Below are 12971 nucleotides of genomic sequence, written 5' to 3' on the forward strand. Positions count from 1 at the left end.
AAACTAACACCCTCCCCGGATTGCTAATAATCAAATGTAAACAATCAAATGCAGATACTTTTTCTTATGCCTTCTGATCTCTCTCTCTCTCTCTATGTCCACTACTTGATGTCCATATCCTACCCCCCCCACCCCCCTCCACACCCCTGATTGTAAATAATGTAAATAATTCATTGTGATTATCTTGTGTGATGACTGTATTACGATGATAGTATATATGATAGTATATATCTGTATCATGAATCAATTTAAGTGGACACCGACTTAAACAAGTTGAAAAACTTATTCGGGTGTTACCATTTAGTGGTCAATTGTACGGAATATGTACTTCACTGTGCAACCTACTAATAAAAGTCTCAATCAAAAAAAGCATGACTTTTTTCGTCCCAACAGCAGGGGGAGCTACTAGATAAACTTTTGTACAGCGGGAGAAGCTTTTAATAATAATAATAATAATAATCCAAAAAAAGAAGAAGGATTACATGTCTTTTATTTAAAGTGTACACAAAATGAATACAGTAGATGACATTATTACAAGCTTGCTAAAATACACTTTAAGTGACATGTGGAATAGGCAAGTTGCAGTTAAAGGCCTTAGCTACGAACAGTATAAGCGATTAATTCTCTGCGTTTCAAGGAATCAGTACTCCGCACACTTGCAACATTCTTCTACTGATGTTAAGAATTGATCAAATGTATCTTAGCAATTGCTAATGCACTCTTTCTTTTGATTCAATCCTCTACATTCTTTACAACAGTTTCAGTTAGCGCATAAAACAATATATGAAATCACAGTGCATTGCAAACAAAGGAATGGGCAGCATTTTACTTTTGAATAACATTTTAAAAACCATATGGCTTTTTCTTTTTTTTTACTTTGGTGCGGTGAAGTATGCTTGAAATGGCATGGAATGGCAGGCACGCACCTGTGATCAGTACTGAACCAGAGAGACGACCCTGTGTGGTTTCAGCCGGTCGATACCTTTTAGCTCCGTCAGTTCAATAACTACCAAGCAGCCTTGAACCTCTGCACGTCGTTTCTTCATCAGCTCACATGCTGCAAACAGAGTACCTAAAGCACAAACACAATCTAAAATTATAAACCAAAATACAATCTGTTTAGTAATGCAGTTTGCTAATTTTTCAGCTTCATGTAAAACGTAAGAGATGTGGTAAGAAATGGTGTCCTTATACACTGAACAAAAATATACATAATATATAATAATACATAATACTTTTGTTTTTGCTCCCGTTTTTCATGAGTTGAATTCAAAGATCTAAAACATTTACTATATACGCAAAAGACCTATTCCCCTCAAATATTGTTCACAGATCTATATAAATCTGTATTAGTGAGTATTTCATCTTTGCCAAGATAATCCATCCCACCTCACAGGTGTGCCATATCAAGATGCTGATTAAACAGCATGATTAGTGCACAGGTGTGCCTTAGGCTGCCCGCGATAAAAGGCCACTCTGAAATATGCAGTTTTATTATACACCAAAAGTTTTGAGGGAGCGTGCAGTTGGCATGCTGACGGCAGGAATGTCCACTAGAGCTGTTGCCCGTGAATTGCATGTTCATTTCTCTACCATAAGCAGTCTCCGAAGGCGTTTCAGAGAATTTGGCAGTACATCCAACCAGCCTCACAACAGCAGACTACATGTAACCACACCAGCCCAGACGCTCCACATCTAGCAGGTGCACCGTCTGAGACCAGCCACCCGGACAGCTGCTGCAACAATTGGTTTGCATAACCTAAGAATTTCTGCACAAACTGTGAGAGACCGTCTCAGGGAAGCTCATCCACATGTTCATCATCGAAACAGACTTGATTGGGCAAATGCTCATATTCAATGGCGTCTGGCACGATGGAGAGGTATTCTCTTCACGGATGAATCCTGGTTTTCACTGTTCAGGGCACATGGCAGACAGCGAAGCGTGTGTGGGAGAACGGTTTGCTGATGTCAACATTGTGAATGGAGTGGCCCATGGTGGGGGTGGGGTTATAGTATGGGTATGTTATGGACAACAAACACAAGTGCATTTTATTGATGGCATTTTGAATGCACAGAGATACCATGACGAGATCTTGAGGTCCATTGTTGTCATTCACCCGAGACCATCACTTCATGTTGCAAATCTGTTTCTTTTCTCCTACAATCGATGCACTGCAGAATATTCTGTTGTTTCAATTTGTGAAGCAAATAAACAATCTCCTCTTTATTACAATTGTTGCTACGTTTTTATTGAATGGTATCTGCTTCCGTGTCGTATCCCGCACGTTGAAACTGGGGCATGCCCGATACAAAGGGTCCCCTCCGGTCACACACACCCCCTATAGAGATCTGGTTTCTAATCGCATAATCCAGGTGTGTTAGTCCGACTTTTCGAAAACCGAACACGATCGAATTGAGGTGTTTCCATGGGCTGTCGGAGGCTTATTTAGAGCCAAACTGTTTGAGAAATTGGACTTATTTAGGGCATTGACAAAAATATAAGTGGGGGTTCGGAAACCAGTTTCTTTTCTAAAAAAAAATGTCATAAACATCAATTAAATTACTCTGTTATCGCGAAAAAGACCATAGCCTTCTTCTTGGCTCGTCCGTTTTTTGACGTGTACGTGGATTCTGGATTTTTAACCGTGTTAAACCTCTGACCTTCCTCAGCAGCCTGTAGTCACCTGACCAGCGGCTAACGCGCCAGGCTTCACTGCTCCAAGCTTATACTCTCAAGATTCTGCACACAATGTGGTGGCAGATGCCCTATCTCGGGCGCATTGAGGTACAATCCTACTTTTCATATTACCTGTATTCCTTATTGTAGACGTCGCGGTGAGCACTGGGTTTTTTGGGGGCTTATTTGCCCTCCTACATGAGGGTTTACGCCAAAAGTGAATACCTGCTATTTCTATACTCATGACTTAAACTGCACAGAAAGTTCTCTGCTCTGCGCAAGGGATCACAGGAGATTCTCAGACCAGCCCATTTATAGCGCCAAAAAACAACAACACATTAATGGGAATACTTAAAGATCTTGTTTGATACAGTCCCACACCAGGGCATTATTGCTAGCATTTTGAAACCGAAATACTACAGTATTTACAATGCCATTACATCTCTAGTAACGACAGAAAGGACAAATAATTTTCCTCCGCTGGGTGGCTGCGCTCTCACTTTAAGGGTGAAAAGTTTGTCATCCCGGAAGAACTGGTGGAATCTAGTCAGAATGTTCCCCCGGATGCCTCCCCAGGGGGGGGGTGTTCAGGGCTCGTTCGACTAGCAAGAGGTCTCTGGGAAAACCCAGGAATCGAGGTTTATCAACTGGCCTTGGAGCGCCTTGGGATCTCCAAGAGCAGCTAGACAAAGTAATCAGAGCCCGGAAGATAATGGATGAAGACACGCATGCACACACACAGAGAGACAGAGAGAATGTGGAATTACAGAAAGGGTAGACATTTTGGAACATTAACATGAATCTCGAACATGTCTAAACAATCACAAAAAAAATGATCGATATGAAATCAATATGAAACATGAAATGAAAATCCACATTTTGATGTCCGATCCTTGAGCCCTTTGGCTCTTGAAACGGCGACCCTCTTCATTATGTCTTACTCCCTTAAATGTTTTATATTATTCAATTAATGATGTTTTGGTTATTCAATACAATTGAATTGTGTCATTATGTTGAAATATATTTCATTGTATTATTAGTTTGTATTATATTTTAATCATATCAGGTTACTGTGTCAGTAACATTTATTTTTTACTGAATTTCTCTGTTACATTTCAACATGTTGAGTCAGTCTGCTTTCAACCTGAGAGTCTTGTTTGGCTGTGAAAGAGCTAACACATGTCTCCATTTGTGATTAAACTACACTGCAAGAATAAATCTCAGTTGCAAAATCCCATCTGCGTCCCTCGTCATCATCACCGCGCACCAGAACACAACACAGTGTAGTCGTGACACGCAAACCGCCCTCGCTACATTAGCGATTATTTACCATTTAAATAAGGAAAAAGAAATATGAAACAATCCCAAAAAAGTACAGCCCCTTTTAAAGGCTTCATTATGCTACAGCATATGCAACCAATGACTATTTTGATAGTTGATTAGTCATCGACCATCCTTACGATTAGTCGGCTAATTAGATCATAAGGTACCTAATTAGTGGCTCTAATTTAGCCATTGGCTTGTGAGTTAAGCTTGAGATATGACAGGTCATAACGGCCGGCCTGGACATATTTGTTTCATAGTGGAGTAAATCCTCTTGCCAGTCATACAGTCTCTTTGTTTCTGTGCTAGCATACTCACACTGTGCCGCAATTGAGCCACGTAAGGAGAAAACGCAAGGTAATATAGTAGAAATTAGGAGTAAAAAAAAATGATTGCAAAGTCAAATGCCACATCCCTGGTGTGAGAATATCTCGCCTCAAAAAGTAATGTACAAGATTCGCTGATCCACACAGATGAGGCAGTATGTCGAATGTCAAAAGTTACTGAAGTTTGCGGCTTATTTGGAGTTTTATTTTTATGGTGCAAGGTGGCAGTTTTCATTGAACATGTGGCAGAAGAAATCACATATCACTTGACTATAAAGTGCTCATTAACTTGAGCGTGGGCTTTGACTTTGTATGTAATACCAGACTTTTTTTTCCTATTAAAAAAAAAAACCTTGACAAATTAAAAAATATATACACAAATAAAAACATTAATACCTCCAGTCGCCAGAAGGTCATCCAGAATCAAAATCTTTTGCCCTGGAGCGACTGCATCCTCCTGGATCTCTGCTTCTGCCTTTGGATAACAGTAGAACAAATCATGTAGTTTGAAGAGTGCTGGAAAAACTTCAGGCAAACTTTTAAACTTCTTTTTCAAAAATGGTAAACTGTTAATAATAAATAAATAAATAAATAAGATACAATACGAAGACATTAAACTATCAAAAGACAAGTACAGCAAATTATTATTGTAGAGTGATTATTGTCAATTTATCTCTTAAGCTGCACTATTGTGCCTTTTATTTCTTTATAGTCAAGCTCAGGGCCAAAATTTGGCCGGGGGCCGAAAGTGGACTGCATTCAAAGTAACATGCAGTGTATGTACTGTATATACAGTACGTATACATACGTGAATTTTTTATTTATTTTTTGTCATTAAAAATACAATCCTGTGTGCTTACGGACTGTATCCCTGCAGACTGTATTGATCTATATTGATATACCGTATTTTTCCGATTATAAGTCGCAATTTTTTTCATTGTTTGGCCGGGGGTGCGACATATACTCCGGAGCGACTTATGTGTGAAATTATTAACACATTACCGTAAAATATCAAATAATATTTATTTCATTCGCATAAGAGACGAAACAAATGTCAGCAATCGTCACACACACGTCAACTAATAAGAATTCGGCGGGGGCGGGTCATGACAGAAGTGCATTGTGGGTCATGGGATGCTAACTGCTACTATGTCCGTAGCTATTAAAATGGCTCATTTCTACATTGGCGGTAACTTATAAAAACTGAGAAGGGCTGAACAAAAATGGCACCGAAAAGGAAATCCTATACTGCAGATTACAAGCTGGACGTAGTGAAATATGCAGCAGAAAACGGCGATCGAGCAGCAGAAAGAAAGGAAGCGGCGCATACCAGGAGCGACAACGAGGAAGAAGATGTCATCAGATTTAGAGATCAGGAGTGACAGATTGTTTGGTAAACGTATAGCATGTTCTATATGTTATAGTTATTTGAATGACTCTTACCATAATATGTTACGTTAACATACCAGGCACGTTCTCAATTGGTTATTTATGCGTCATATGGCGTACACTTATTCAGCCTGTTGTTCACTATTCTTTATTTATTTTAAATTGCCTTTCAAATGTCTATTCTTGGTGTTGGATTTTATCAAATAAATTTCCCCCAAAAATGCGACTTATACCCGGATGCGACGTATATGTTTTTTTCCTTCTTTATTATGCATTTTTGGCCGGTGCAACGTATACTCTGGAGCGATTTATAATCCGAAAAATACGGTATAATGTAGGAACCATAAATATTAATAACGGAAAGAAACAACCCTTTTGTGCAAATGAGTGTAAATGGGGGAGGGTTTTTTTTTGGGTTGGTGTATTAATTGTAAGTGTATCTTGTGTTTTTTATGTTGATTTAATTATTTTTTTTTAAATAAATTCAAAAAAAACAAAAAACTTTTTTTCTTTTTTTTTTTTTCTTGTGCGGCCCAGTACCAATCGATCCACGGACCGGTGGTTGGGAACCACTGGTTTAGATTGTTTATTTTGTCGAATGGCTGTTTTTTTTATAATATCCACAAAGTTCAATGAGCAGGTTATGTTATGTGTGAACAGGTTTGTTGAATTTTTGGGGTGTGTGTTTCTTCTTCTTACCTTGCCATACTCCAAATCATAGGCCACAGACACAGTAGTTCCTGGCAGTTTTCCTTTCTTCCTGATCATGACAAAACCAATTCCCAGACGCTGAGCAAGAAGAGGTCCAAATAGGAAACCGCGAGCATCCAAACCTATTCAGTCAAACACATGCCGACACAAACACGCAAGTGGTACATTAATGACAGAGGGTAGAAAGAGTACTAATATAACTTAAAGTACAGTCACTTTTGTGAAGTCTTACTCAAGTACAGGTAAAAAGTAGAGGTCTGAAAATCTACTCAACTCCACAAAGATGTCAGATCAGCAGGTGACAACGGATAAAGAGCCTCATAGTTAAAATGGCATCTCTTTGCTACCATTACATCAGCATTTTTGACTGTTTTGTAGTTTCTGATGGTTGCAGACTTTACTTTTTTGTGGCTACTAACTTATTAAGGGGTTTAATGAAAACTAGTCCAACATATAAGAGAAATTAAGGTCACTATTCATGTTGTGTTGAAAAAGTCTCAAACATTGAATGCTTTGAGCGCCATGGACACCCTTTGTATGTATATATTGTGTGAATGCTCTAAAGCAGTTATTGTGTGAAAGTTCACAGATGTTATTCTACAACATTTTTCATATATGTAATATTGTTCTTATTATTCACAATCTATTGTTTTGTTTTTTTATTCTGGCTTTTTTTGACGGCTTATCTTTGCACAATTCTCAACTGATTTATCGATCGAAGACCAAAATGTTCAATGCTATCTATCATCCTAATATTGTAATTAAATCCTATAAAAGAGGCATATTAGATTAAGTTTGTAAGTTTCTTACCTACAATCAGATCGGCCTCCCAGTGATTGCTTTTCACATGCTCTTCAAACAGGTCAATAACGGCTGTCAAAGCAGTGGGATCCTTCAGGATGGGGCATATATCTCTGCAGAAAACACAACATTTACATTCTATTCCATTTATGGTAACATCTGTTAGTCCCTCTTGGATTTCGTCAGCTTTTTTGTGAATGTTGCGGCTTAAAATTCCTGAATTTGCAGCAGCTTTTACAAAACAAAAACTATAACTCTCAGTCACAGCAGGTGAGAGAAGGAGACTGTGTTGAGAAAATGAAAGCAACATCTAATATTTTTCTCTTCCGATGTACACTTTTTGTGTGGGACAAATGTGTCTGTCTCCAATATAGTCCACACTTGTCGCCATCTAATCACAATGCGCTCTTAAACGCACGCCGATACTGTAGGCTATGGAAGTGAAGCTAGGGAAATAAAGTAAAACGAAGCAAACAGCGTTGTTTACTCCGAGGGAACATGTACTGGAGCAAGGTCCATGTAGTTGCTTTGTGCCATGTTTTCTCGAGCCAAACGGCAATGGTGTGCATGCGGCGACTTTGTTTCCAGGATGTAAACAGTGTTGCCTAAAATGCATGGATAAATGACAGCATTTCGATAATTAAAAATGTAAACAGTATTACTAACCGTCTGAAATTTTACCGCGGTTTATCATTATACCTTTTTTTTTCTTTTTGTTTTTTGTTCTGTCGAGCCACTCAGGCAAATCATATTGTTGATGTCGAGGCCCATAACTGCTGTACAGATCTACTTTACAAAGGAGAAGTGTGGAATACTTCTCTTGTTGCCTTATTTGTATTTGACTTTATTAAATGGATTCATATTAAAGTTTGGCGCAGCCGGACTGGAGGAGGAGGGGATAGAAAGAAGAAAAAAAGGAAGACGGAAGGGGAAATTTTAGGGACAAGAGGGGGATAAGACAACGAGACCACAACAACAGAACAGCATCAGCAAATACGATATGTACAAATATGATACAAAAAGTGATAACAGAGGAGCCGTTCACATCTGTGAAGGCGCCATTAATGCTGAAAGGTACATACAGGTTTTGGAGCAACATATGTTGCCATCCAAGCAACGTTACCATGGACGCCCCTGCTTATTTCAGCAAGACAATGCCAAGCCACGTGTCTGTATGATTTTCACATCAGGAGAAATCAGGAGACACAACAGTAGCCTGTTGAGGGACCAAACTATTATCACACTGTGTGGATAACAGTGTCGGAGCCTTCTCTGTAAGATATGTTTCTGTTTCTGTTGAAACAGAAACAGAAACATATCTTACAGGGGGGCGGGAGGACACTGACTTTCTCTACTTTTAGGTTTCTGTTTCTTTTGAAACAGAAACATATCTTACAGGGGGTCGGGGGGGGGACACTGGCTTTCTCTATTAGGTTTCTGTTTGTGTTGAAACAGAGACCTATATTACAGGGGGGTAACACTGACTTTCTCTACTTTTACTAATGTTACAATGAAATATATCTGTAGCTTTACATTCTATCTGTGTTGAAATATATGTGCAATACATTTTGGTATATAATGGCTATGTTGTTAATATGGAAATTAAAGTGCTCTAATAAATAAATGATCATACATCTGATCAGTTCAGTATGTTTCTGATGCTCAAAAAAACTAAAATAGTTAGCCAAAAGTATCAAAAGATAAGGTACACCTAATTTTTACATAGCATTAAATCTTGGAAATATGCTAATTAGGTGTCCAGACACACCCAATCATAAAGATGATTTTTCCATCATATTTCTAATTGTCAAAAAACATGAAATAGACACCAAGTTTGGTTTTGTAGCTCATCTGGTTCAAATGTAGAGGCAAAAGCGTGTTCAGGTGGTGGCCATATTGGATCAGCCGCTGTGGCGAACCCAAAGGTCACCGGCGCGGGCGCCCTAGCCAAATCATTTAAGTATGCCCTGAGCTACACCTTAGCCAAATTTGGCGCTTTTAGACAAAAGTGAACAAACACACCCTAAAACCTCCCTAAGGGGCCCCACTTGTGATTTAGGGCTATATAAATAAACATTGATTGATTGATTGATTGACTATGAGGGAACTCTCCAGAAGGAATCAATAAAGGAATATCTATCTATCTATCTATTGCTAATACTTGGTTAATATTCATATCACACGATATAAATATAGAGTATAGATGGCACTTTTTGGATGTTTTTTGAGCATACTCCCATTCGCTACATTGTTAGCCCCTTTGTACCTGCTAGATTTTACGACTTAGAATGCATAGAAAAAGAAAAAAACATTTACAGTCGTGGTCAAAAGTTTACATACACTTGTAAAGAACATAATGTCATGGCTGTCTTGAGTTTCCAATAAGTTATACAACTCTTATTTTTTTGTAATTGAGTGATAGGAGCACATACTTGTTGGTCACAAAAAACAGTCATGAATTTGGTTCTTTTATGAATTTATTATGGGTCTACTGAAAATGGGACCAAATCTGCTGGGTCAAAAGTATACATACAGCAATGTTAATATTTGGTTACATGTCCCTTGCCAAGTTTCACTGCAATAAGGCGCTTTTGGTTGCCATCCACAAGCTTCTGGTTGAATTTTTTACCACTCCTCTTGACAAAATACGTGCAGGTCAGCTAAATGTGATGTCAGATGAAACAAAAATGTAGCTGTTTGGCCACAATACCCAGCAATATGTTTGGAGGAGAAAAGGTGATACCAGGAACACCATGGTGGTGGTAGTATTATGCCCTGGGCCTGTTTTGCTGCCAATGGAACTGGTGCTTTACAGAGAGTAAATGGGACAATGAAAAAGGAGGATTACCTCCAAATTCTTCAGGACAACCTAAAATCATCAGCCCGGAGGTTGGGTCTTGGGCGCAGTTGGGTGTTCCAACAAGACAATGACCCCAAACACACCTCAAAAGTGGTCAAGGAATGGCTAAATCAGGGTAGAATTAAGGTTTTAGAATGGCCTTCCCAAAGTCCTGACTTTGTGGACAATGCTGAAGAAACAAGTCCATGTCAGAAAACCAACAAATTTAGCTGAATTTCACAAATTTTGTCAAGAAGAGTGGTCAAAAATTTAAACAGAAGCTTGTGGATGGCTACCAAAAGCGCCTTATTGCAGTGAAACTTGCCAAGGGACATGTAACCAAATATTGACATTGCTGTATGTATACTTTAGACCAGAGCAGATTTGGTCCCATTTTCAGTAGACCCATAATTAATTCATAAAAGGACCAAACTCCATGAATGTTTTTTGTGACCAACAAGTATGTGCTCCAATCACTCCATCACACAAAAATAAAGAGTTGTAGAAATTATTGGAAACACAAGACAGCCATGACATTTTGTTCTTTACAAGTGTATGTGTATAAAAATGTGTCAATTATGTTATTCGTTTGGATTCGAGTGATTTTACAAAGGGTGTATACGTTTACAACAAACTACCGGTATATTTGTTGTTACCTTTGGAAAGTTTTACCACAAAGGGGAAGGTACCGAGGAATTGATGGCCCAGGGCTCACGTCGCCTATTTTGTAACAAGTTGCTGTTCTGACCTTTTCTCCCCACGAAACAAACGTGAGTTTTGATTAGACCAGGGGTGTCCAAAGTGCGGCCATTTGCGGCCCGCAGGTCATTTTTTAACGGCCCCACGGCACATTTTAAAAATACTATTGAAAAAAATTAAAAACATAAAAAGTGGTATAAAAGAGCAGGCAGGTGAAATGTAACAAGAAAATGTTGCAATGTTTACTCTAATAACACAAAGCTGCCATGCAGGCTTTCGCTTTCTTTAAAAAATAATAATGAATCAAAATCAATGTCATTATGAATTATTGACCTATTAAAGGCTCCAATTATGTCACATTAAATATTCCACTTTGAGATATTTTTTGGGGAAAATGTTGCATATTTTGTGTTTGCCATACAAAAAACTGAGCTGTTTTTTTTTTTAAAGGGCCTAAAACGAACAAACAAAAAACAAACAACAATAAAATGTATAATTGACGGATAGATCTGAAGTTGATCTAGAGATTATTGTGTTCAAAGTAAACAGTAAAAAGAATTATAATTTATTTTTTAACACTTTAATGTGTAGGACCCTTTTGGATCCCCAATAATTTTAGTGTGATTTGTTTTTAAGTGTCATTGCTTAAAAAATAATAATGAATTAAAATCAACGGTGTTATGAGTTATTGACCTTTTTAAGGCTCCAATTATTATATAATCTCAAATATTCCACTTAAAAATTTAATTGGGTGAAAATATTGCATATTTTGTATTTTTTCCATTAAAAAAATGGGTTTTCTTTGACAAAAAGAGCATACAACTTTAATCTTTAAAAACGTTGTATTGACAGACAGACCTAATGTTGATCTAGAGATTTAAAATTTGAATAATAATAAAAATAATAATACTGAATAATGACACATTTTTTATATTTTTTTGACCAAAACCCTGTGGGGTCCCCGGGATCAAGCTTGAGTGGAGGCCTAAATGTATATTTTTATACATATATTAAATTGTTTTTTTAAATAACAAATATCAAAATGGCCCTTGCTTGCTTTGATTTTTCAGTGTGCGGCCCTCAGTGGAAAAAGTTTGGACACCCCTGGATTAGACAGTAGACGTTCACGTATGAGCGCCGCTCAAAACATAATGTTTAGGGAAGTTATGGGGGGGGGGGGGGGGGGACAAAGATGTTTCGACGCTGCGTATAATTCATGGAAGGACTGACCAATTAAAATGATACATGAAACATTTACTAGTTTTCTGACTTATAGACGGAAAACTCGTTGTGGCAAATCCTGAAGAAATATGTCTGACAGCAAGATTACCTGAATAAAATGCCCCTCTTCGGAAAGTCTGGGACCGCATGGATACGGCTACGAAGCAGCTGGAGTTTAGATTCTGAACTTCCTTCCATTTGAGAGTTTGTAGAGTTTTGCATGTGTTGTTGTAACTGTTACTATTCGATCGGTACCAGAAGACCCAATCCGTCCACGCATGCGCGAAGAACACGTCACTTCCTAGACTGCCATTTATTTATTTTTATTTTTTTAATTAAATTTTTTTTATAAACCTTTATTTATAAATTTCAACATTCACAAACAGTTGAGAAATAATAATCAAAGTAAGTACAAAAACCGTACAAAACTTTTATAAATTTTGATTTCTATTCACTGTTTTAATTGGTTTTTCCTTTTTTAATCATATTTATTTGTGTATTGTTTTTATATTGTTTTTATATTTATTTATTTGTTGTTTTTATTCAGTCATTGGTGGAGCATAATATTGTTTTTAATATTGTTTTTAATATTGTTTTTAACATGGCTATGCAGCACTTTGGAAACATTCTTGTTGTTTAAATGTGCTATATAAATAAAGGGGATTGGATTGATTGGATTGAAAACAGCGCCAGGGGGTTGTAAATTCAAAGTAACTAAAATAGAATGCAATATATATATATATATATATATATATATATATATATATATATATATATATATATATATATATATATATATATATATATATATATATATATATATATAACAAAGTGCAAAGGCTCACTCAATTTCAGTAAATAACTTAAATTTGGAACACAGTATTATCGTTCACAGCTTTTTGGTTGTTAGAGGTAGAGAGTGTTTTAGAGAATGTTTTAACGTAGAGTTCTACTTGTTTTTTAAAGGCACAGGTCGGGTATTGAG

General features: G+C 37.4%; 1 protein-coding gene across 1 annotated transcript; it reads right to left on the reverse strand.

Moving 5' to 3' along the window:
- Positions 1–479: 479 nt before the first annotated feature.
- On the reverse strand, positions 480–12276 carry aprt (adenine phosphoribosyltransferase). Its single transcript, XM_062057771.1, has 5 exons — positions 12096–12276; positions 7237–7340; positions 6415–6548; positions 4723–4801; positions 480–1072 (listed from the first exon to the last, which is right to left on the reverse strand). Exons 1-5 carry the CDS (start codon positions 12206–12208, stop codon positions 933–935), a joined length of 570 nt encoding a protein of 189 aa, XP_061913755.1. The 5' UTR covers positions 12209–12276; the 3' UTR covers positions 480–932.
- Positions 12277–12971: the final 695 nt, after the last annotated feature.

The sequence above is a fragment of the Entelurus aequoreus genome, linkage group LG09, assembly GCF_033978785.1.
Source record: "Entelurus aequoreus isolate RoL-2023_Sb linkage group LG09, RoL_Eaeq_v1.1, whole genome shotgun sequence".
NCBI classification, from domain to species: domain Eukaryota; kingdom Metazoa; phylum Chordata; class Actinopteri; order Syngnathiformes; family Syngnathidae; genus Entelurus; species Entelurus aequoreus.

What these genes read in the sequence shown, in the direction of transcription:
- aprt (XM_062057771.1), bottom strand. Translation starts at nt 12,208, where the DNA reads ATGCAAAACTCTACAAACTCTCAAATGGAAGGAAGTTCAGAATCTAAA. An exon ending in AAGAGGGGCATTTTATTCAG is followed by an intron (nt 7,341 to 12,095) that starts GTAATCTTGCTG and finishes TGTTTTCTGCAG; the next exon opens with AGATATATGCCCCATCCTGA. An exon ending in TGACCTTCTGGCGACTGGAG is followed by an intron (nt 1,073 to 4,722) that starts GTATTAATGTTT and finishes TTTGTGCTTTAG; the next exon opens with GTACTCTGTTTGCAGCATGT.